The sequence below is a fragment of the Filobasidium floriforme genome (genome assembly GCF_021052385.1).
Source record: "Filobasidium floriforme strain CBS 6241 chromosome Unknown HD553scaffold_14, whole genome shotgun sequence".
Classification (NCBI taxonomy): domain Eukaryota; kingdom Fungi; phylum Basidiomycota; class Tremellomycetes; order Filobasidiales; family Filobasidiaceae; genus Filobasidium; species Filobasidium floriforme.
Window position 1 is genome coordinate 693,279 of NW_025763635.1, and position 22,588 is coordinate 715,866.

General features: G+C 53.8%; 7 protein-coding genes and 1 non-coding gene across 8 annotated transcripts; 4 read left to right on the forward strand and 4 right to left on the reverse strand.

Annotated features, from left to right (window-relative positions):
- The first annotated feature begins 39 nt into the window (after nucleotides 1-39).
- HD553DRAFT_313510 (eukaryotic integral membrane protein-domain-containing protein) lies at nucleotides 40-2,274 on the forward strand. The gene is made up of 7 exons (XM_046180243.1): nucleotides 40-619; nucleotides 745-914; nucleotides 1,089-1,206; nucleotides 1,341-1,434; nucleotides 1,529-1,631; nucleotides 1,732-1,896; nucleotides 1,971-2,274. Exons 1-7 carry the CDS (start codon nucleotides 356-358, stop codon nucleotides 2,164-2,166), a joined length of 1,110 nt encoding a protein of 369 aa, XP_046035812.1. The 5' UTR covers nucleotides 40-355; the 3' UTR covers nucleotides 2,167-2,274.
- Nucleotides 2,275-4,262: 1,988 nt separating this feature from the next.
- HD553DRAFT_350867 (uncharacterized protein) lies at nucleotides 4,263-5,999 on the forward strand. Its single transcript, XM_046183567.1, has 4 exons — nucleotides 4,263-4,347; nucleotides 4,431-4,583; nucleotides 4,649-4,897; nucleotides 4,989-5,999. Exons 1-4 carry the CDS (start codon nucleotides 4,326-4,328, stop codon nucleotides 5,690-5,692), a joined length of 1,128 nt encoding a protein of 375 aa, XP_046035813.1. The 5' UTR covers nucleotides 4,263-4,325; the 3' UTR covers nucleotides 5,693-5,999.
- On the reverse strand, nucleotides 6,000-8,774 carry HD553DRAFT_285902 (uncharacterized protein). Its single transcript, XM_046178246.1, has 12 exons — nucleotides 8,587-8,774; nucleotides 8,430-8,503; nucleotides 8,295-8,352; nucleotides 7,952-8,211; nucleotides 7,740-7,829; nucleotides 7,541-7,621; nucleotides 7,399-7,464; nucleotides 7,083-7,329; nucleotides 6,985-7,014; nucleotides 6,629-6,911; nucleotides 6,247-6,554; nucleotides 6,000-6,177 (listed from the first exon to the last, which is right to left on the reverse strand). Exons 1-12 carry the CDS (start codon nucleotides 8,744-8,746, stop codon nucleotides 6,086-6,088), a joined length of 1,749 nt encoding a protein of 582 aa, XP_046035814.1. The 5' UTR covers nucleotides 8,747-8,774; the 3' UTR covers nucleotides 6,000-6,085.
- A 245-nt stretch (nucleotides 8,775-9,019) lies between these two features.
- Nucleotides 9,020-10,616, forward strand: HD553DRAFT_285905 (uncharacterized protein). Its single transcript, XM_046178247.1, has 5 exons — nucleotides 9,020-9,147; nucleotides 9,253-9,348; nucleotides 9,490-9,780; nucleotides 9,925-10,028; nucleotides 10,132-10,616. Exons 1-5 carry the CDS (start codon nucleotides 9,084-9,086, stop codon nucleotides 10,168-10,170), a joined length of 594 nt encoding a protein of 197 aa, XP_046035815.1. The 5' UTR covers nucleotides 9,020-9,083; the 3' UTR covers nucleotides 10,171-10,616.
- A 20-nt stretch (nucleotides 10,617-10,636) lies between these two features.
- On the forward strand, nucleotides 10,637-13,140 carry HD553DRAFT_285907 (uncharacterized protein). The gene is made up of 9 exons (XM_046178248.1): nucleotides 10,637-11,040; nucleotides 11,165-11,214; nucleotides 11,309-11,354; nucleotides 11,464-11,564; nucleotides 11,712-11,840; nucleotides 11,923-12,071; nucleotides 12,156-12,260; nucleotides 12,331-12,984; nucleotides 13,072-13,140. Exons 1-8 carry the CDS (start codon nucleotides 11,010-11,012, stop codon nucleotides 12,764-12,766), a joined length of 1,047 nt encoding a protein of 348 aa, XP_046035816.1. The 5' UTR covers nucleotides 10,637-11,009; the 3' UTR covers nucleotides 12,767-12,984; nucleotides 13,072-13,140.
- Nucleotides 13,141-13,429: 289 nt separating this feature from the next.
- HD553DRAFT_313522 (putative pantothenate kinase) lies at nucleotides 13,430-15,813 on the reverse strand. Its single transcript, XM_046180244.1, has 6 exons — nucleotides 15,553-15,813; nucleotides 15,406-15,471; nucleotides 15,305-15,325; nucleotides 14,214-15,228; nucleotides 13,904-14,129; nucleotides 13,430-13,828 (listed from the first exon to the last, which is right to left on the reverse strand). The coding sequence occupies exons 1-6, from the start codon at nucleotides 15,631-15,633 to the stop codon at nucleotides 13,567-13,569; spliced, it is 1,671 nt and encodes a 556-aa protein (XP_046035817.1). The 5' UTR covers nucleotides 15,634-15,813; the 3' UTR covers nucleotides 13,430-13,566.
- A 181-nt stretch (nucleotides 15,814-15,994) lies between these two features.
- On the reverse strand, nucleotides 15,995-17,096 carry HD553DRAFT_313523 (uncharacterized protein). The gene is made up of 2 exons (XM_046180245.1): nucleotides 17,002-17,096; nucleotides 15,995-16,906 (listed from the first exon to the last, which is right to left on the reverse strand). The coding sequence occupies exons 1-2, from the start codon at nucleotides 17,090-17,092 to the stop codon at nucleotides 16,128-16,130; spliced, it is 870 nt and encodes a 289-aa protein (XP_046035818.1). The 5' UTR covers nucleotides 17,093-17,096; the 3' UTR covers nucleotides 15,995-16,127.
- A 1,770-nt stretch (nucleotides 17,097-18,866) lies between these two features.
- Nucleotides 18,867-18,963, reverse strand: HD553DRAFT_t66. Its single transcript has one exon. It is a non-coding gene; the product is annotated as a tRNA-Ser (tRNA).
- Nucleotides 18,964-22,588: the final 3,625 nt, after the last annotated feature.

The following is a 22,588-nucleotide window of genomic DNA, read 5'->3' on the forward strand; positions in this document are numbered from 1 at the left end:
GACCGCTTTTTTCGACCAGTTCAGGACTCAGATCATTAGAATATCAGCACAGGATTTGGTCCGTGTGATGACTTGACAGATCGTACGGTTGGAACGATGTGGAATGGTCGACATGGAGTGTCATAAAGAGGTCCCAGAGACGCGTGACTAACCCCCATCGGTAGCGAGAGAAAGGGGGAGAGCGACGACGTCCAAAGGTTCAGAATTCACAACTTGGTTACATGCTACCTCGTTTGACCTCTGCAAGAATACACCTTCCATCTAGGATCTTTACATCCTCCTTCACTCCTCGATCTAGCCCAGACCTCGCTCATCTGATACCTTGCGAAGCTCGCTCCCCGGTACCCCCGTCGCGATGCCTCAATACTCCTTCCTCCCCTTCCTCCAACCCTTTCCTATCGCGACCCGTATCCTCACCGGACTCCTTATCACCCTCTCTCTCGGTCAAGTCCTCCTAACAGGCCTCAACGCTAGGTTCAGGGAACAAGAAGGGAAGACCTTTGAGGGGATCAATGAGAATGCCGAGGTTCCGTACTTGCTGTGTGTGCCGGGGGCGGCGTTGCCTTGGTATTTCTGGACGTTCTTGACGGCTGGGTTTGTGGAGATTAAACCGATCGAGGTGAGCAAGCTCTTCTCCTTTCTCGCTACTGCTCTGCCATCATTCTGATCAATATTGATTCCTCGCCATCTCCTCCCTCCCTACCACCTGCGTCCACCACCCACCCCTACCGCCAACCCCCGCAGTTCATAATCTCCCTAATCTCAATCCCCCTCCTCACCCGATACCTAGAACGAGTATGGGGCCCTAAAGAACTCCTCAGGTTCTCAGCGGTTGTGATCGTCGCGAGCAATATCATCGGGTTCGGGCTTTGTTGGTTGGAGTTCTTTGTGTTGGGGGGGAGGGAGGTGTTTTTGTGAGTCCCCGGCGTTGCGGGTTTGGGCGTTCGTGGTTATGGTAGAAGGCTGACGGCGAGTATCCTTCTCCATCTCATCTCACCTCCAATCTCTTCGACCCTCTCATCCCCACTGCCACCCCTACCCCACCCTATCCTCCCACCTCGACAAACCTCTGCCCCACCGTGGAATAGAACGGGAGAACCCGTCCGAGGCTCAACAGCCCTCTTAACCGGTTACCTCGTCGCCTACACCCAGTTGATCCCGGAACATCAGGTTCAGATCTTTGGGAGGCTCAAGATCAGGGTCAAGGTCAGTGTCTTTCTTATTTTGGCTTGCTTTGCACCTCGCTTCCGATTGTGTCCTGCGAGGTTTTATTGGGGATCGGTATTGGTGTCGATGCTGGTGCTGATGTCGATTTTGGGATCCGGTTTGGAAACGCGTAGAACACGCCCGGGATCGCCCTTTTGGCATCGAATATCTTGACTCTGGTACATTCGTTCCAACCGTGGATCTTGATCCAGTTTGGGTTTATCGTCGGTAAGTCCTTCCTCTTACCTCAAACATAACAGGAAACAAGGATGGTCGATAGAAGACAAAAGGCTGACGTCCTTTCATTTCCCGTCGCACGCAGCGTTTTGGTACCTGAGGTTCTTCCAAGTACATGCCGAGAGCGACATCAGGGGAGATAGGAGCGAGACGTTTGCGTTCATCTACTGGTTCCCTCCTCCTGTCCGGTGAGTCTCGCCACGCCCACACCACACCCCCTCCTCCTCATTCACTCCAGACTCACTCTCTCCCGAATTTCAACTCGTCTTTCGCTTGGCACAACGATAGACCCTACACGGGCTATATCGGCAACGTCGTCTTCAACCTCGCCGTCAAGTTCAAGCTCGTGCAACCTTGGGACGGACCGCAGACGGGGGCTTATGCGATGTTGCCCACTTCTGGAAGTGGAGGTGCTGGAGGTGCGGGGACGAGAGCCGAGGCTGAGCGAAGGAGGTGAGTCGTTGACGCAATTCCTCTAAATGAGAGAGTTGGGATGGTGGTGCTGATAATATAAATTCGGGCGATAGGGCACTGGCTTTACAAGCTCTGGACGCAAGAGTAACTAAGCCTACCACAGGCGAAGCTTCAACTAGCGCACCCCCACCTACTGCAGCTGGGACGACAGCGACAGCGGCGTCAGGGGAAGCGGTGACGGTGACAGCACCGGCAGAGGCGGTGACCAAGGCAGAGAAGGCGAACGACGAGGAGATCAAGGCGTCGTAAGATGACAGGCAAAAGATAGTGCAGGAAGCGAAGAAGAGCGCCGAGGGAAATTGGCACGATGTTCTTGATTGTTACCGGCACAACGTATGCAATTCGATTTCTTATGTGCCGGTTGTGGCGGGATGGGGGGGAGAGGGGGAGAAGGCGTCGAGTTGAGTGACCATGCGTCAAGGGTCTTCCTCGGACAGCCTCAGCCAGTCCCACCACCGCCTCTTGAACCAGTCAAACCGGTACTACTACTAATACTTACCCTCGAGTCAGTTCCACCTCCCAGCCCCACGCCAGTACTACTACCTCTCGAACCAGTCAAACCGGTACTACTACTAATACTTACCCTCGAGTCAGTTCCACCTCCCAGCCCCACGCCAGTACTACTACCTCTCGAACCAGTCAAACCGGTACTACTACTAATACTTACCCTCGAGTCAGTTCCACCTCCCAGCCCCACGCCAGTACTACTACCTCTCGAACCAGTCAAACCGGTACTACTACTAATACTTACCCTCGAGTCAATACCACCTCTCAGCCCCACGCCAGTACTACTACCCCACCCGGTCCACGTCTGAGCGCCCGCGATGAACTGATAATGTCAGGACTAATTAGAATTTCGCATCTCACTTGCGGCCCTGTCACTCACGACAACGGGCCGGGACTCCGGTTCTTCCGCCTTGGCCACCGGTCTCCACATCTCTACATCTGCATGCATTCGTATCCGCTGAGTTTTTGTTTTCCTAGGGGCGCCGCGGACCAGGAACACGATGACGAGGTTTGACAAAAGATCCTGCTTTCGTGATTAACCGGGTCGTCGATCAGGTCAAGCTGTTATCTGGTGAACAAGATGAGGAAGAGGAGGAGATGAACAACCGCAATCAGTGCAATGTTGTCAAGCCGCTTGCTAACCGGGTCGTCAAATCTGGGGCAGTTCGATGCCATCCGGACCTCTACAATTACACATGGGTATCATATGTTCCGTATAGTGTCTGGACAGATCTCCAACTCATCAAATCATGTGCTCAATTAGTCGCACTGCCCTTCAGCTCTATCGGCTCGTTGAAACAAATCTGCATTGCCTTGCTCCAATCCTCACGCTCTCGCTGCTTAACGACTCTTCAATATGTGAGAGAGTGCGTGTCAACCGAGATCGCAATTATAGTTGATTCCTAACGCGGCATCAAAGTGCCGGCCTCTCGTCAACTCTTATGACAGCTTGCGCAAATAATAAAGTTTTCAGTCGACATAGATACGAGTACATCTCCAGTCCCACTGTCAATAACAAGAAGCCCGGCGTTGTCTTCAATGATGCCGGAGCCATCGAGGCGATCGCAAGGGCTGGGCGACCCTGGCCTAACGAGGTGATCGCCGTCCTCAATTGACCTGGCTCGTACCAGATCAGAGTCATCTATCGTGGTGACGGAGAAGACCTCACCAAGGGAACTTTTTGCCAGTTTCAAGGGATCTATGGCCGGCGAGGGAGTTGCCGAGTGGGAACAAGCTATCACTTTCATACAGTCCAATTTGGGGGATGCCGCCAACATGGTGGAGCATTATCAGGAAGAGGAGATGCGCCCCCCGAGCGGGTCCAGCGGCGTATCGTCTGCGTGTTTCTGTAGCAAATCCCGACTCACGTACGAGCACATTGCAGAGGCACCTTGTAGCAGATGAACGATTAATGCCGAAGAACGCATCGTCAGGAGGTCATCTGACGGGGGGTTCTCTCGGAAACACACTCTTAGGTTCTGGCATGGCTCGACCTGGTTGCGCAGCGGACCGAGGCGATCTTGTTCTAGGATGATGATGGTGCTCTCACAACGCCCGCGCTTGAAACCGGCCGGCGGCGCGTCTCGGTCCTAGCGCGATTGGGGTTTCAGTTCAAAGCAAGTTCGCGTCGCAGAACCCACGCCACGATCACCCGGATCCTAAAAATAGGAACCAACAATCCACAAACCCATCGCGCCATCGCCTTATCGCCTTCGACAACGTTCGACCACGTGCAACCACATCGGACAACTCCGCCATCATGCATCATACTTGTATCATATATCAACCAGACTTCACTTCGCGCACCTCGTTCAGTTCAGGGTGATCACTGACCCCTTCGCATACGCGCATGCTCTGCATACATACGACATTCTGGGAAGCCAGCTACATTAGTGCTCAAGATGTCTACAAGCCAACAACAATGTAAGCTGATGAGATGCTGGTAACGACGTAAACGTAGTCACTGAGCCCTGATCTTCCGAACGGCTTGCCTTTCCGTATATCAGCTGGACCCAAAGACATCAACAACATGTCATACGAAGGATTTTGGAAGATGGTCAAGGAGAAATCCAACGATTCCGCTGCTACCAAAGTCGTCGATCCCAAAGCGTTAGCGTCCGCCAAGGACTGGGAAGCCGGAAAAGGTCTCCTTGATGCCAGTCAGTCCCCTTCACCTGTATCGCTCTCCTCAACTCGCGCTAATCTGACTGGTGCTCGATGACAGCTGAAGAACTCCTCAAAGCTGAAGACGCTCTCGTCAAGGCCAGCCAAGCCCAATACAAACTCCTCAATGGTATCGCTTGCCACCATCCTCACGGTGAAAAGATCCTCGAATATCTCCGTCGTGGATCTGAGGACTCGCGATTCTCTAGCCACTGCGTTGTCGCATATAGAAGGAAAGCGATCGCTTTGGATCTTCAGGCCAGCGGCGATGAGAAGAGCATGAGCAGTGGTGACAGCGAGAGCGAAGAAGGTGAGCATCGTCCACACTAGCTTCGAGCGAATACGGATATCCTACGCTCCACCGAACCTGATCTGATCATCTTGACTTTATGACAATACAGAAGATTTCTCCAAGCCTATAAGTGTTCGCAGCACGTCCTCTGACGAGTCGGACACGCTACAGCGCCAGCACGTCATTCGCACCTTGGGGGCGTACGATGAATACTCTTTTTCTTCGGATGACGACGATGAAGACGACGACGCTGCCGTAATCGAATGGCCCACCCGGATCGCGAGCAAGAGCGACCGCTCCTCGGGCTTTCTGGGAGGAGGAAAAATCAGCAACAAGTCGAAGCCGAAGGATACCAAGGAGGGTGGGGACAAGCAGTTGGATAGGAAAGGGCAGATGCTTGCAATCGAGCTGGCAGCGAAGAAGCTTGTGGCGGAGAGGAGGGCAAACAAGCAAAAGGTCAAGGTGGGAAGGGAAAAGGGGGTCAAGGTCATTGCCGTGGACGGGCAAGCTGGACCTAGCCCGAGTACCGTTGAATCCGGTGTCAACAACCAAGCAAACTTTTGTCAAGCGCAAGATATCCTTCAGCTGCACAGGGACCTCCTCAAATCCAACCCGGTCCTCTACTTGAAACACTATCACTTGCCTGCCTTGCCCGTTGCTCCATCGTTCGACGCGGGCAGAGTCGGCTGGAATGTCGATGCTCCTGTCGCCACCGAACACCAGGGACGAGCTCAAGGCGATCCGAATCCTTCTGCGCCTGTTCCTGCGCCACAAGGTCAGGCTCAAGACCAGACCACTTCGACCGCGATTTGACCTAGTCTGGCCTAACAATCGCCCGAGCCATGCGAGAGACAAGCCGTCTACTTCCCAGTAAACGCGAACATTTGCATGCCACGTCGCGATGGCCGGCGACTATCTATCGTCCGCCCCGCTCGTCAACTGTCGAGGCCCCGTTCCGAATTTTATGTCTTCCGTTTTCTTCCCTGTCCCATTGGTCTTCGGGCCTGATGATATATCAATGTCCGTCTGAACCATCTCGTGTCATATAGCCATGTCTGTCGTTCTTTGTATGTATCTCATCTGTTCTTATATCTTATGCACAAGAATACGGTCATCAAGACCTCCTCTCTCTTCGCGCATGCATTCCCTCTGATCCCCTTTCTATTTCTTTTTGCGTCGTTGGACGTCGTGCGAGGACCTTCCCGTCTAAGGGTTCAATCGCTTGGGGTCACGGGGGAACAACGAAGCTCGCCTGATGTTACCCAACTTCAAGAAGAGCATAACGACTCGCTCGAGACCTAGAAATCGAAATGGATCCTCATTAGCCTCCCGCTCCACTCGTTCATGCAAACGATAGATAAACGCACCGATACCACCACCGGCGTGGGGCGGTGCTCCCAGCCTGAACGCATCGATGTATCCCTGCATGCTCTCCGGTGCGATCCCGACCTCCTTCATCCTCTGGATCAAGTACTCCGGGTCGTGTACTCGCTGGGCGCCCGAAAGGATCTCTTCTCCTCGCATGAAGAAGTCGTACGAGTTGGACAGCTTCGGGTCCTCGGCGTCGGGCATGGTGTAGAACGGTCGGATGGCCAAGGGGAACTTGTCGAGGATGTAGTAGTCGGTTCCGTACTTCTCCTTCACCAATCGTCCGAGCCACTTTTCGTTCTCGGTGCTAGCGAGGTCGAGGGACCGCATGAGCTCGGGTCGCCCTAGACGAATCACGTGACCGTAACGAGCAGGACTCACCTGAGGTCGTCGCTGTCGCTCAACTGCGATCCATCCAAATTCTTGGCTCCCGCCTCCCTCAACATCTGAATACCCTCAGCAAACCTCAACTTCAAGGTCTCGTCCAAGAACGTAAACTCGTCACATGGGAACTGCTTCCTGACAGCCTCGATCTCGTGCGAGTAGGTCTCCTTGAGTCCCTTGAAGATGGCGAGGAAGAGCGAGTCGAGAACGTCGAGGACTTCGTGGTAGTGCTCCTCGATGGCCATCTCCAGATCGAGTCCGGTGAACTCGCACAAGTGTCCTAAGAGGTTCGACGTGAATGTCAGCCCCACATCCACCTTCAAGCAAGACGTCGGCCCCGATGTGTGACTCACGGTGAGTGTTCGAGTCCTCGGCTCGGAAGACTGTCAAACATGGTTCAATTTCAGCCTTCTTCCCTCCTAACACTACACCGCACTGAAATCTTGCTTACCAGGCGCAATCTCGTAAACCCTCTCCATGTCCCCGGCGATACACATCTGCTTGGCCAACTGCGGGCTCTGCGCCAAGAACGCCTTGCCCTTGAAATAGTTGACCTCGAACACGCTGGCACCGGACTCCGTGGCCGCTCCCTGGAGCTTGGGAGAGTGGATCTCGATAAAGCCGAGCGAGTTGAGGTGCGTTCGGAAGAGGTTGGTTACGGCGGATTGGAGACGGAAGATGGCTTGGTTGGTGGGTGTCTGATGGTCAGGGTCGTGAGTGTCAGCATTGAGTCGATTCATCCTTGATCCGCCAAGTTAGAGACTCACCCTCAAGTCCATGACTCGGTTGTCCAACCTAGTGTCCAAACCGACCCTGGCGAATTGAGCATCCTCCTATCCCGACACGAAACCAACATCCGCCATTGTGAGCCGACATTGCCTCCCCCTTTACCCTAAGTCTCGAACTTACCTTCTCGTAATCAGCCTCGGGCCTAGAAGCCTCCTCAACACCGAAAGGCAGCCTCTGGGGAGCCTCGACGACGGTGAAGATCTATACGACAAACCCATATCCGAACCCCGAAAAATATCAGTAATAATCCAAATGCAGTTTCGCCTAGCAGAAGGCGAATGTAATGACCGGGAGGAGAAAGAGATAGAGCTGGACTGACCTTCTTGATCTGGATCTCGTACGTCTGGATGGTACACGATTTGACCTCGGCGGGCTTGATGTACCCCTCGACGAGGACGATAGATTCGAGCTAAAATAAAACAACGGAACCCATATCAAAACGCGTGTCCGTCAGCTCAGCCTTCTATCACACAGTCCGAGCGATAACCGGACCAGCCAGAAACTCTGATCCGAGACGAAACAGCAACTCACGGAAACCCCATTGACCCACTTGATCATCTGCTTACTAACAACCTCCTCCTCCCCATCCTTGCTCAAACCAACAACTCCCTGCAGGGTATGCGTCTGTTGTCGCAGTTGCAGGAAGACCATCTTGGCTCCCTGAGCACGGACGTTGTGAAGACGAGCTCGGAGGGTTACTTTTTGGGTTTCAGAGGGGATCTCGGTGGAGGTAGAGGTGTTGGCAGAGGGGGAGTTGGGGATGAGGGTGGTGAAGTTTAGACGGGGGGTGTCTGCGTGCGTCGATCAGGAAAGAGTTAGTCGAGAGTGGAATGAAAAGGGTTGAAAGTTGGGGGCTTGAGGATGAGGAGCTCACTGGTTCGGGTTTGGGATTGGTGCAGAGGCAGCTTTCCATAGTTGTCAGCAGCGAGGTCCTACAACATCAAGTCAACAAGAACATTAGCGAGTGTTCCTTCCTGAACGGATTCCGCACGACCGAAGCATTGCTCACGTTAGCTTCCTCGGCTTCCTTCTTGGCCTTAGCTTCGGCCTCCTTTGCAGCTCGTTCAGCAGCCTTGGCGGCCTCTGACACAAGGCGCATATACCAGAATCAGGATGTTAGCACGGATTACATGACCTCACATTGCGGTAACGAGACCCGAACTCACTTTCTGCCTCCTTGGCTCGCTTCTTCAACTCTCCCTTGCTCAACGGCTTGCCGTCTTCTCCGAGGATGACCTCTTTAGGTTCCTTGGGCTCCTTGGGAGCAGCATCGGCGGCACCGGCAGCGGCGGGAGGAGGTTGGGTCTTTTGTTCTTCGGCGGACATTTTCGGGGTCGGTTTGTTTGGTTGCTTTACCAGGAAGTGTCAGATCAATAATGCTTGAATTGAGAATGTTCGAAATGTCGAGCAAGATATGACTAGCGGAGTTGCTCTCGAATGATGGCTTATCAAATTAAGTAGAGACTCGATTCCCCATGACGTGTCAACCAAATAATGTTATATTCTCTTGGCCCTCTACCTTCCCTTGATCCCTCGGTCGCTTGATATCGAAAACAAAGAAATACAACACAGCCAGCATCATCGACCCCAGTGCATCAACTCATAGCCACATCACTACACCTAGTCTCATTGCCATCACATCATCCTCGGACACATATTCACGATGTTCAACAAACTAGGAGCGTCCATCATCTGCCTGTCAACCGCGTTCGTCCAGCTCACGCAAGGTCAGTCATCGGGTTTCTGCACCGCCTTGTCTTCCTTCTTCTCTGTCTCTTTCGTATACTAACGACAATCGACTTTTGATCTGTGCGCGGGTTGATGACATGCAGCCGTCAACTACTGGCCGATCGACACGCCATCGCAGGCTGAGCCTTGGGTACAGGGACAGCCTATGAACATCGTCTGGGGTACTGGGGATGGGACCGGTGAGTCGCGCCGTGTTCCCGTATTACACCTCTTCCTCTTGCTCCCTCTCTTCTCCTTCACCTCTCATCAACTACCCCTTGAATTCTGATCGAGATCGGCAAGCTGACCTTCACATACGTGTCTCCGGATCGATCACACAGGCGTATCGACCTTCGACATCCAACTCCACAACCCCAACAAGACCATCCTCAACGGCTTCCTCCCCTTAGCACAACGAGTCCCCCTAAAAAAGTTCACTTCTGGGTCGCGTAAAGGGCAATTCGGCGGAGAATTGGGGATCGACCTCGATGCCACCGCAGGACTGGGGGGGATGGTAGGGGATGGGTTTAGTTTGATCTTTATGGATACCGTTTCGGGGACGGTTTATCATAAGAGTAAAAAGTTCCCGATCTATGCTGGGGCGGAGAGTCCGGCGAATTATACGACGGCTAGTGAGTCCGCTCAATTTCACGTCACGTCTTTCTGGAGATGGTTACTGATCACCTGTATCATCTTCCTCCCTCAAAATCCCTACGATTCCTCTTCTCCCCTCTATCTTCTTTCCGTGTCATCCCCCCCGCTCTCCCACCCTGCAGGCCTACCGGACGGTCCACCAGCGACGACGGCGACCATCACCGCCGCCCCGAACCCTACGCAACAATGGGCGATCACGTTGGACGGAACGGTCGTCGGAGGGGAGGTCAGTCGTCAATTCTTTCTACTTGCTTCTGTCGACTCTGTTATTTCGACCATTGCGATGGGATAGCTGATCCGAGTCTGGATCTTGTGATTGTTTTGTATAGGTCACTTCGATTGCCGGCGGACCGGGTGGAGGGCATTAAGCAAGATCCCTACTATCAACATGACCTTCTGTTCTCTCCCCTCTATCGCACCTCGACCCGACCTGGACCTCATAGACGACACCTACTCTCAAATATCCCGCCTACACGAATCCTCACGGCAACCTCTCATCAACGACTTTTTTCGACGCCCCTCCTTTTCCCGCTCCGCTTTCACGCCTACACCTTACCCGATACACCCCCATCATCATCCTTGTCTCCTCTTGACGTTTCGGGCCACGAGACAGCAGAGATGCTACGCTTCATTCTGTATTTCTGGTATATACATACACTTTGTTTTTCTATATCTACGTGAGACCATGGACGATTTCGATATCACGACGAGAGAGGGCGGTTGCAGGTTGATGGTCGATGCCGTAATTTCGCGTTTCGAGGGGGAGAGTGATCAACAAAACACAGCATTTCGCTGCGATATCGGTCGAAGTTGGGAGGGGACACAGCCGTTGGACATCAGAAGTTGCAAGTCGACAATTACCCAAGATATAACCTCTATAGCTCTGGGTAGAGTAGCTCTAGGTTCTAGGTCAATTCACTTGGACGGGGCATCACCTTTGAGATCAGTTCAAAGGAGACCTCGATATTTAGATCGCTTAGCTGCACGCGGTTCATCAAGTCGCAACCTTGCAACCCGCTCATTGGAGAGCCATACGATCAACGCTTAAGCATCGAAGAGGACGTCATAGCAAGACCATTTCGGTTATCCGCTGGACATAACATCATCGTAACCCACGGATCTCGCCCTTGGGAGAGAATTAACGGATCGACGAAGAAGGGATAAACAACACACAGAAACAAGAGGATTGGGATAAATATTCGGCAAGATGGTTTTCGCTCCGAGATATTGTTGCTGTGGTAAGCTCTTTATCTTTTACCCTCATTGCGATCCAGACGAGAGTTCAAGGCTGATCCTTAGCCTCTCGCTCTGCCTTAACTCTCGCTTTCCGTTGTGCTGGTATGAAATGATGCGATGTCACAGCCATCCCGCTGGTCAACGTGGGCATGTACGCTCTGATGACTGAACAGTTCGTAAGTCCACCTTCGAAGTCATCTCATCTTCCCGAAGGGCTGGTAGGGGTTCATGAGAAGTAGGCTGATATGTAGTTCGGTGGGTGGGTTATAGGTCGTATGCAGTGTAGCGGGAGTCTTGGCGTTGGCTACTCCGACCAGTACGTCCCATCTTTACCCCACCTATTCGCCTTGCTTCCCGCTTGCTCCGCTATCCCCTCCTCCTGCCTCTAATCTCGCTGGGGACTGACTTAAACGTACGAAATGCAGTCGTCGGAAGTTACGTACCCAGCTATACGCCGTACATCCTAGCGACGCTGTGTTTCGTCGTAGCCGCCATTCAGCTAGTCGGGTTCTTTGGGATTTACCGGGTTAGTCGTCTCTGCCATTCTCTCTCAGATTGAATTCCGTCCATGCCAGAGCTTCTCATTCGGAAGCTGGCGGCAGGGGCATATGAGGATTACGTCCCGAATATACTCGCTAACGTTTATGTGTTCTTTTTCTGATCACCCTCGTAGGAACAAGTCCGAACCTTCCGGACGTACGCATGGGTCAACGCGTTCGCCTTTACGTCCATCTTTGCCTGTGGTGCCGCTTTGGTCGCCGTCTCCGCAGCGAGGCATAACGAGGCTGTCTCACGATGCACTGTGAGCACCACCGTCTTTCCTTGGGGGTGAAAAGCTCGCCCGTTATGCTAACTTTCCTCTATGACCTCGGTTTGAATCGTAGCTCACCTACTTTAAAGGACAATCGAATGATGGGACGATCAACGTCTCTGGGGAGGCCAAGACGATCTGTTCGGCTTTCGCATGGGCCGATATAGGGATCATGGGAGGGGCTTGGTTGATCTTGTTGGTCGGGCAGGTGTACTTTATCTTGTGAGTAACGGGTCTCGAGAAGGATTCTTGAAGGAAAAGAGAGAATAACGAATACGCTTTCGGGCATCCGTGGGGGAACAATAGCATGATCAAGGTGTACGCTTCGGAGCAGAAGGTGGATCACCAGGAGTACAAGTCGATCTACGAGGCCAACGCGGAAGAATTTGCCATGATCGAGAGGAACAGCCAGTGAGCCGCCCCGCTTGTCTCTCTTTTTCCGGCCCTTTATATATCTCATCCTGAACGCCGCGTATCGCAGATGGGGACCCAACCCGGACGCATGGGACCCTCGAGAGAGCATGGATGCCGACCCGAACGCTGTCCCCGGTAGTAACATGTACGAACAACCCTACTCGCGCCCTGCACACCCTGCCGGAGGTTACTCGGAGTCGAGCCTCAAGCACGAGTTTTCGCAAGAAGAACACCAGGCGAGGGATTACGAGTACGAGCAAGCGCAGGCACAGGGACAGGGGTACCCGCCGCAAGCGCATGGTCAGGCTCAGGGAGGTGGTTACGACCAGCACCAGCAATACCCGCAACAGCAGCCGCATTATCAGCAGCAGGATTATGGGCATCAGCAAGAGTACGGGCAGCAGCAGCAGTACCAGCAGGGTTACCCGGACGAGCCGCAACACCAGGGGCAGTCTCAGGGTGGATATCATGCCGACGGACGACAGGGCGGGTATCGACTATAGGCTCGGAGTGCTTTCCTCCCCTCCCCTGCGCCTGGATCGGTTGTTGTTTATCCATGTACTTCTCCCATTCCCTCGACCTGCATCGACCATTGCTAGTCTGTGTGTTTTTCGTGACGATGCGTCAAAGATGAAATCTTATACCCGCTCAAAGTTCGATAGCAGGAAACGCTTCTCGGCAGGTCCATGCTAAAATCCGTGTTTGTCCGGCTAGGTAAAGGCTGCGATGAGCGAGACGCATAGTTCAAGGTTGAGTTTGAACTGTTCAAGAACTGGCTGGAGAGTGGACATGCTCCACAAAGAGTGACATTAGATATCGGGACTCAGCGTTGCTCGGTGCTGTGGGACATGCGTTCTCTCCTGGAGAAGATACCCTACTCCCCTGCCTTGATCAGCGTGATCGCTCACAGGGCAGAGAACGGTTGGTCAGAAGGCAGTATCAACCGAAATGGACTCCCTTCTGATCCTGGCGTTGATTCATGCAGCTGTTTGTGCTGAACATTGCGCGAGACTGATCAAGCCGCAGACAGTTGCGTCTCAGCCTAGTCACTCACTTGCATATTTGCAAATCCTTTATGGAGCGTATGAGTAAAGGATGCGATTGCTGCCGTCTATGCATCAGGCTCAACAATAGCGGAAGCGCTCTTGGAGCCCAGTTGCCACGTACCTATCGCGTCGTGATTCAATCAAGGTCCATAGATGCGACGCTTGTACGGCCCCGTTTGAAGCATATATGATGATATCGTGATCAACACGCGCCATCCAAACAACCAACATCCGCTGTCGTCTAGTGATCCTCTACTTCACTCCTGTACCATCTTCTCTTCCTCCCCCTGTCCTTGCCCATCCTGCCCTGCCTTTCCCCCCTCGGTCGCCTCGACGTTCCGTATCCAAGCGCCGATTGACCCGAGGAACCCTTCATGCCGCAAGAACATCGCTCGGACGGTTCCTTTGCTCCAGAAGCGGATCGCGTAGGACAAGCACGAGATGGTAGCAGCGTGTCCCCGGATGAAACACCCTCCAAAGTATATCCGGTCCAGACCGTACTTTTCGGCGTTCATGTAGCTGCAAAATGTCGCGCGACGTCGTTCTCGTCAGCGCGCTCGGATCACCTTAATGCGACCTAAGGAGTGTACTCACGCAATCTGCCCGATATTATTGCTGATAGCGTACAACAAACTCTTGCTGATATCCTCCTGGCTGAACGCCTTTTTCCTATCCGCCGCGCCCTTTTTAAAGACCTTGCCGAAAGACGAAGCGATCGTGCTCGATTTAAGACCGATCTTGTTGTAATCCGATCCGTAGATGTCACCGACGAGCATGTCTACCGCGGCGTTGTCGCCCTTTTCCGATAAAGCCAGCATTTCTTAGAGGGTGACAGAACGAGGATACATTTGAGTGATCATGCAACATGACGGGTATGGCGCTGAAGTTCACGGCATGAGCTCACCGTCAAACGTCGTCGCCTCGGTGATCAGACTCAACAATCCCCACAACGTTCCTCCACCCAGACTCGTCCCGCTGACCCGCTCGAAACTCCCGTCCTCGTCCACCTTGACGATCGACACCCCACTCCCGATGTTGACCAACAAGCAGGGGAATTGCGGGCTACCCGACGTATCGAACGTGACTTGGTATGATGGAGGATCAGGGGAAGGTCGGGGCAGGTTTTTACGCTCGGTTGGGGTAGGGTCGGCTGGAATGGACGTTGGAGGGTCTTCTGTCCGGGCTGGCGTGTTGGAGCTGGAGCTAGCTACGGCCTCTTCCTTGCCTCGGTGAGAGATCTCGTAGACCAGCTCGTCCGAGTACCAAAACACCTCGTCCGGGATACTCGTGATGAACCCCAACCCGGTGATCAGGCACTCCATCTCTTCCTCCCTATGCACCTTCAACCCGGTCCCTTCGACCAACATGTCGTAATACTTGTGCGCGCCTCCACCGGTAGCGATCACCCGGACGCCTTTACGCATCTCGGACTCGGTCACGTGGTTGGTAGCAGCGGAGGACTTGATGAGGTCGTTGAGGAAATCGATGAGCTGGGTGATCTGTTCGGTCTCGAACCGGACAAAGTTGAGGGTCCCACCGGGGAAGTTGGGAGGGAGGGATCCTCGACGGAGGAGAGAGTGATGTCGTGCGTGACCCCGTTTGAGGGGGATGGATGTCGTCTTCCTGGACCCTGCGACGTCTGCATTTGAACGCGATCCCGACGATGATCCTGCTACCCTCGACCCTGCTCCCAACCCTGACCCGGACCCGCCGAGCTCGACCTCTTTCTGCTTGAGACTTGCAGTAAGCACATCCGGTGTCAAGGCTCCGTTGACTTTCGGTGTCCACGATGTGCTATCTCCATCGACTTCTGTGAAGGTATGTTGTGAAGAGGATGCAGAGGATGATGATGCGGTCTTTGAGGTTGAGGAAGAGGTTGATCGGCCAGGCGGGTTGGGGGAGCGGCTGTAATAGACGATCTGCGATGTTAAGCAACAAGGCAGTAGATCAGCAAGAGGTCTAAGATGACATCTCTATCATCTAGAACAAGCTCACCTTGGCTAGAGAACCGCCGATCTACAAAGCAAACGGATAACAGATGCATTCCAGCATCAGCTACGATACAACGGCGTGATGGTAAACGACCAGCGACTCACATCAATAGCGACGTGTGAGAGCAGTTCTCGATAAGCCGGTAGGTAGATTCCTCTTGCATCACGTGTCTAAGAACAAGATATGCCATGACTCGTTATCAGCTCGTGAACGGCCTTGATTTATGGGATAACCCCGACACGACGACTCACAGCTGGTGAATCTTCTGCAATGATCTCGGCTCCTGTGGTGTCTACAGAGATACCCCTAGCTACGGGGAGTTGTACGGCCATATCTCGTTGTCAAAGTGGGTGGAGGTGATACCGGTTATCGAAAGTTGGCGATTGGCCGGGGTGGGACTTCGAAGGTGTTTCCGCCTGGGTTTTCTATTCGATGGAACTTGCCTGGCTATGTTATTTGTATGCCGAGATACTACTGATACGATGTTGATGTTGCTTGTGAATTGGTCATACGATTCTCTCTACCCCCTTTTTGGCTACGACGACATGACTACTCTCGGTCGAACCATTATCCCCGTACATTCTCGGCCGCACGTCCGTCAGAGAGGCAGAGAGGTGAGACTCGTCGCGAACCATCTCAGGGCTTGATAATCAGTCATCATCATGCCATTCGTACGGGTACAAACAGATAAATGGGCGAAGAACTAGTGTACATACAACCACCTAGGCCAGAGAGTCGGGATGCTGTTCTACATGTAGTCTTGTATGAGGAAAGGATATCAATATTGTCGGCGCACAACATACGGCCCACGTAAGAGTCGCTTCGACTAAACTCCATCGCTATCGCTGAACAAGCCCGGTTTGAGCCCAGCCGTATCTAGAGGAACAGGAGGAGGAAGCGATAACGTGGGAAGAGTACAATGCTTCATGTAGTGTTCGGGGTCGCAATCGAGCAGCTCCTTGTGAAGCTCGATGATGTCACGGTGGGCGCGGTACCAGACGTCGGTGCTGTATTTGAACATTTCTAGGTTGATCTCACCGGCAGGCCTGGGGGGAGGCAGGCTGGTGACTTGGTTGAAATGGGATACTTCGGTATTGTTCTGAGGGTTCGCCTTGGTGATAGGGGGTCTGTCTACCTCCCCAGCGGTGGCGTGCTGTTTCGTCGGCTTGACATGCGCTCCTTCTACACTCTTGTCGAGCTTGTCGATTTGTTTGCAGATTGCCGCGGTCCACTGTTCATAAAACTTCGTATGCGCTTCTATCCCTTCAAGTGAAAGCTCAGCCTGGTCGGTGGCCGCCTTCTTGTCTTCCTTGAGCGATTGGTCAGCGGCATCGATGATGACGAGATCGTCCTCTTCGTCTTTCTCTTTGTCGTCGTCGATCACCGGGGTCGATTCTTTGTCCTTGAGTTGGCCTTCCTTCTTGTCCGTGACTTCCTCCTTGTTCTTGTTCTCTTGCTTGTCGCCGACAACCGCAGCGACGTCGATCTTCGGAACATCCTTTTCCTTCTGCTCGTCGCCGTCCGAAACTCGAAAGGGTTGATAATCCGCCTCACTCTCGTCGTCCGGTTCGATTTGATCGTCATCGTTCACTCTTCCATCGGTTTCTAACAGGACGTATGTGAAGCGGGAGCGATCAGATTCCCCTACGATAAGACTTTGTCGAGCTCGCACCCCTCGATGCCTTTGACCGTGGACTTGCCTTGCGCGCTCTCATCGTCCACATTCCATCTGTAAAGCGGCACGATCAAATCGCATTCGTTCGCCTGGATCGCAGACCTGTTGCGTTGCATGAACCTCAGCAACTTTAGTCCTCGCTCATCCGTGTTGTGGGCTAGGTCTCTAATGGCTCGATCCTGTTTTTCTATATGGAGGGAGTAATTCTTCTCCGCCGCGAGTAGGTCTTTTCGAGCATGGACCACCGTTTTGGCTGATAATCGAGGAGATGGACGTGAGTGACAAGGTCTGTCATCCCCCGTCTCGCTCTTCATTGACATCCCGGTCGGCCTGTACTCTAGTACTCACTGAGCGCCCATACTTTGACTGCTTTGCGCCAGAAGTCGTCAGGAGGACGGATGGCGCCGTCGAGTACCTCACAGATCCACTCTCTGACTGGGAAAGTCATCGAGTCGTAATCCTCGTCGACTGTTGTGGGTGCATAAGATGACGCGGAAAGAGTCTGAGGATCAGCTACGGGATCGTGGGATTTGATGACAACGATCTGCTGGACTTGCGGATGTGGTCGTATGACATGGCGAACGTGATGGATGGAGAATTCGCTGACCTGGCTGTATGGACAACATCGGTTGAATCGTGTCAGTGACATCTGCTTATGTAGTTGCAACCTGGACTGGGCAGGAGATGATTCACCCCTCGACCTACTGGTCTTTGCCTCCGCCCGGCTTGGACCGACGAATCGGGGGCTTGCGATCGTGCGCTTGGATGACGTCTCGATTTGCATGATTGGCAGGAGAGGCGTATCAAGGCCAACGCTGGACATCATCTCGTGCACCTCGTCGTCATCAACGAATAAGCCATTGACTTCAGCTTTTCATTTTCAGGACATGGAGCGGGATCGACTTCTCGGAATAAGCACGCAGGTTCAGATCCTGCAGGCGCGATGTTGTATGAAACGATCGTCCTGCGACCGAAAGGGCGCTCGCATGGTGACACGTTCGCAGGTCGCTCTCCATAAAAGAAAGCAGTGTAGCGACGGCGTTTCAGTGAACGAGTCGTGCGGGACGAAAAGTTGCGATCGACATGTCGTTTCTTCCGCAGCTGCTCATTCGCAGATCCTCAACGACCCATCCGATGAGCACGAGACATCGTACGACTGCCTACCTGCACACAGTCTTCTGCTGTCCGCAAACACATGAGCTCTAACCTCCGCGTCGCAGAACCGATCGCGAGATTTCGGCGGTTCCGATAGCCGCAATGACGGTCCGGCGCTTGCTACATGCCTCACCCAGGATATAAGGGACAGGCGCAGCTGATCTCACGCTGAGCCCTAATGGCAGGCGATAGCTCCAAGTACACGGAGAGAATCCATACATCGAAAGAGCGGAAGCACATCATCTCGACTTGGCACCCGCTAAAGTACAGTACGTGTGATGAGATCGACTCGCCCTGCATCGATTCCATCGATGTATCCAGACGCAAGCCTCAGGACCAGACCCCACACACGATCGTGCGGGTTCGACGCAACGAATCTGTCATCGCGCAATAGACACAACGCCAACAGTCCTTGAGGGACTGCCTCCTCATGCCAAAAAGGAAGACCGGATGAAGTCGACAACGGGAGGATGAAGGACGCACCCGCACTTCAAAGTCGAAAAGATCGACGTCTGCAGGATCTGAACCTGCACAAATCCGCTATGCGACCACGCGCAGGCTTGAGATATATGTCTTGCGCGACCGTGTTTCAGCAACGACAAGCTCGTCACACCGATATCGGAACGGTCTAGATCCGATCTCGTTTTGAGCGACTACCTGTTCAAACCGAAAAAAGCGGTAAAAAAGCATCGGCAATGCCGTCGAAAACATTCGCGCACTTCGGACAAAAAGATCCGACGCCTGCAGGATTTGAACCTACGCGGCCAGAGGCCAATGCATGGCGAATAATGATGATTCGAGTGCATCCCATTAACCACTTTGGTAAAGCGCCTTGGATAGTTGTAAGGTTTTTTGAGTAACCAAGAACCCGATTAAAACGAGATCATCCATATCTAGCTTCAAATCTACACGTATCTTGCATACACGCTTCGCTGCCACCCGCCATCTACCTACCAAGCCCATCACTGTTGCCTCCCTGTCAGCCCACACAAGTTGCCCTCTCTGCCTCCTATTCGTATAGCATCAAGCCGATCACCATTACGTTCGTCGTACAGCAGTGCGAGGTCCAGCTGTTTCGAGCGCGGGGCGAGCTTCTAAGCGCGTCGCCCTCGTTTGAGCGGCGTCGGGGTCGGCGATGAGCTCGCTGGGAGATCTGCTCACGCCGCCGCCTCATCTCGATCTTAAATATCGCCATAGAAACTTGTGTTACATATCATTCATAGATCACTAGGATCACTAGCGAGATACAGAGCCCAGCCATCGCGGGTCGCTGTCTCATTCTTGCGAGAACGAAAACAGATCCGAGCGAGACCCAAAGTTGTTGTCACCGGCCGCGTGGTCCCCGGCACGCCTCCCAACGCCACGCAGAGAATCTTGGGTTCGGTTGATTTCGATCCATCTGTGTGTGTTTTTTGTATCCGCCTCTCCCTTTCCCGAGGGCGTAGCGATCCCGGACGTTGAATCCCTTCGCAACGCAACCAACCACATCAGCCGTGCCACACAGGACGCAAGGGGGGAGACTCGCCGACCTCCAGGTTTCACTACCAAGTCGATCGTATACGACTTGAATAAGGGCATCATCGGTGCATCCCTTGACATCGGTGATGATCGGAGGTCAAGGTTGACAGGTTTGGCGACGATTGCTGAAGTCGGCTCGAAATACCGACATCATCATCGCTCGAAATCGCGGAGAAGACACCCTCCCTCCCCCCCTTTTTACTTCTTCGCACACACCTCCATCGAGCCAACGAGGAGCCAGAGGCGAGCGCGACCGGATCGCATCGTCACCTCGCACCTCGTCACCAACTCTCGTCTCTCTTCCTTTTTGCTTTTCGTACTTCCCCGTTTTTTGTAACGACCTAGTCAATCATGTGCTCATGTGTATCTATCGTTCATACCATACCACATCGCTCTCGACTTGACCTCGACTTAGTCACCCGTTCATCTCCGTGCAGCACCCGACTCGTTCGTGCTTGCCGGCCCACTAGTATAGGACGATTTGACGACCACGACGTCGTTATCGACGACGTACCTAGTCCATTCCTTATTCCTGACACCTTCCGAAGACTTGACTCGGCCTCATCTACCTCTCCACCTGCTCTCAGTCACCACCTCGATCGTCACCCGGTCCCGCTCGCTACGACGTCCTCCTCAGTCGGGTAGTGAAGGTCAACCTGGACCTTCTCTTCCTTTCCGCTAGGAAGTTCAGGCTCAAGGTCAACCCCGAGGTAGACTGAACAGACTCATAGCCAGGAGGACGCTCGACACCGCCTATACAGCACGGTGCGATACAGGATAGCAGGCAGGAAGGAATTCCTTGAAGCTGGATCGTTGCAGGAATCACAGGAGTTACAGGGAACAACGAGCGTACTCTCAGGCAGGTCGGAAACGGGTCTGACAGAGAAGAAGAGATTTCGAACGGAGTTGTAGAAAGAGGAACAGGGATAGAGTTGGTATAGATCGTGAGTCCAAGCTGTCCTGCACTTGTCTCTCATCTCCTCTGGGGTCTTTTCGATCCTGCGCATGGAGCTATGTGAGGTTCCGAAACGGAGAGAATACAAGGTCTGAGGAAGATGAGCGAGAATGTGAGAAGAGCATGTTGCTGGTCAGCTTGTGGGTCCCGCAAGGCAGGTCGACACAGGTCGAGCGAGGAGAGAAGCACTGCAATTGGCGGGATGGACGACCTGCACCACATCTAAGAAGAGGAAGAGGTCTAAAAGATGCTCAATCATCGAGCCTGGACTTGGAAAGAACGGCCGATGGTCGGAATGCATATGGGAAGCTAAACAGATCGAGAGAGGTGAGGTGTCTAGCGAGAAACACCACAAGGGGAAAGACGAGTTGGGGTTGTATGAAGTGGACCAAAGCGGGCTTGATGGGCGGGCAGGGTCTGGAAAACCTCTCGAAAGACTGATATCAGACAGGCGGAAGTCAGGGAGATCAGACCAGGGAGGCGAAGGTATGACAAGGATGTGAAAGTATTTTCGAATTCCAGTCTCGCTGCGGGAGAAAGAGGCAGTGGGAGATAGAGGCAGTGATGGGGAGTATAGCAAGATCAGGCTGGAGACTCCATTTTTTCTGCTTGTCAAAGGCCCGCAGCTATAGAACCTATGCTGATCTGGTCTCTACGTATCGGCAGCATCCGATATCTGCATCCAACAGCGCCAGAATGACCTCCCCACGAACCGCCAACCAAGACCCCCAAGCCTACCCTTCCACCCTGTCCTCGTCGTCAGCGCACAACAACCCTTCTGCCGAGGCCGGATTGGCGTTCGCCGACTATTTCAAGACGTCCGCAGGCCCAGGGACGCCGACGTCCACCTCGCCGTCTTACCACCATACTCCGGTACCGGTTCAGAGACCTCATGGTTTGGCCGCTCGATCGGTCTCGGGAGGGAGCGCTACGGGAGCTTTGCCGTTGAGTTCGCTGCTGAGTGGTGGTGGTGGCGGGTCCAGCGCACGGGGAGAAGAAGGATCTTCCTACCCACACAGACTCGGACATGGGCACCCTCCGCACCGCAACGGGTCGATCGAGGCCGAAGAGAGGAGACCCTCTATCCAGGGCTACTCGTATTCGAACCTGGCGAGAGACTTTGAACGACGCGCATCGCACGCTACTCCGCCCAGCATGATCCCGAGCGGGTCCGGCAGGCAATCGTCGTCCGAGCGGAGGACGCAGTATGACGAGGACCCGAGGTTGTCTTACCCCTACACACGGCATGGCGAGACGAGGGGACTGTCACCGCCGCCTCTGCACAGCCATCACCATCAAGTGCCGCCTCACCGCCTCGAGAGACAACCGTCTCATCCGGTCAGACCCTTCTTGACGAGCCCAGCCGAGTCTCTGGGTGGGTACGGTGCAGCCAACGACTATCCTCGGGACGATCGCTATTCTTCTGTCCGAGGCACACGATACTATGCCGACGAACAGATCTCACCCCAAGCGAACATCGCCACCAGCTCGATCCGAGGCCATCGAGAGCACGAATACGACCGGGAACGGTCGAGGAGAGATAGCGAATCGGTGTTCGGGCCGATGCCTACGGGTCGAACGGAAGGTCGACCGTTACCTCCGAGCAGCAACGCTGTCCATCCGAGCTCTACCCCTGCCGAATATGATCGTGAGAGAGAGTACAGGAACCACTCGTCGACTGTGTCACATAACGGCAACGCCTCCGCTCCGAATATTCAACCGGTCATGCTCGACAGAGAAGAGATGATCAAGGCGAAACGAGCCAGGCTGAGCGAGCTGGTCAAGTGGGAGGCTCGGCGGAGGGCCAGCCCGGGAACGTCCGTTTCGAACAACGGGGAGTCGGGGTTTCACGGGTACAAGCGGGAGCGGGCAAGGAGTACCGCAAGTCCTGCACACGAACACAGGGAGACGATAGGGAACGGGTCTATGGAGCCGTTTCGTCGAACCGAAGACGAGTTGCCTAGGATGATCCGGGCAGACTCGT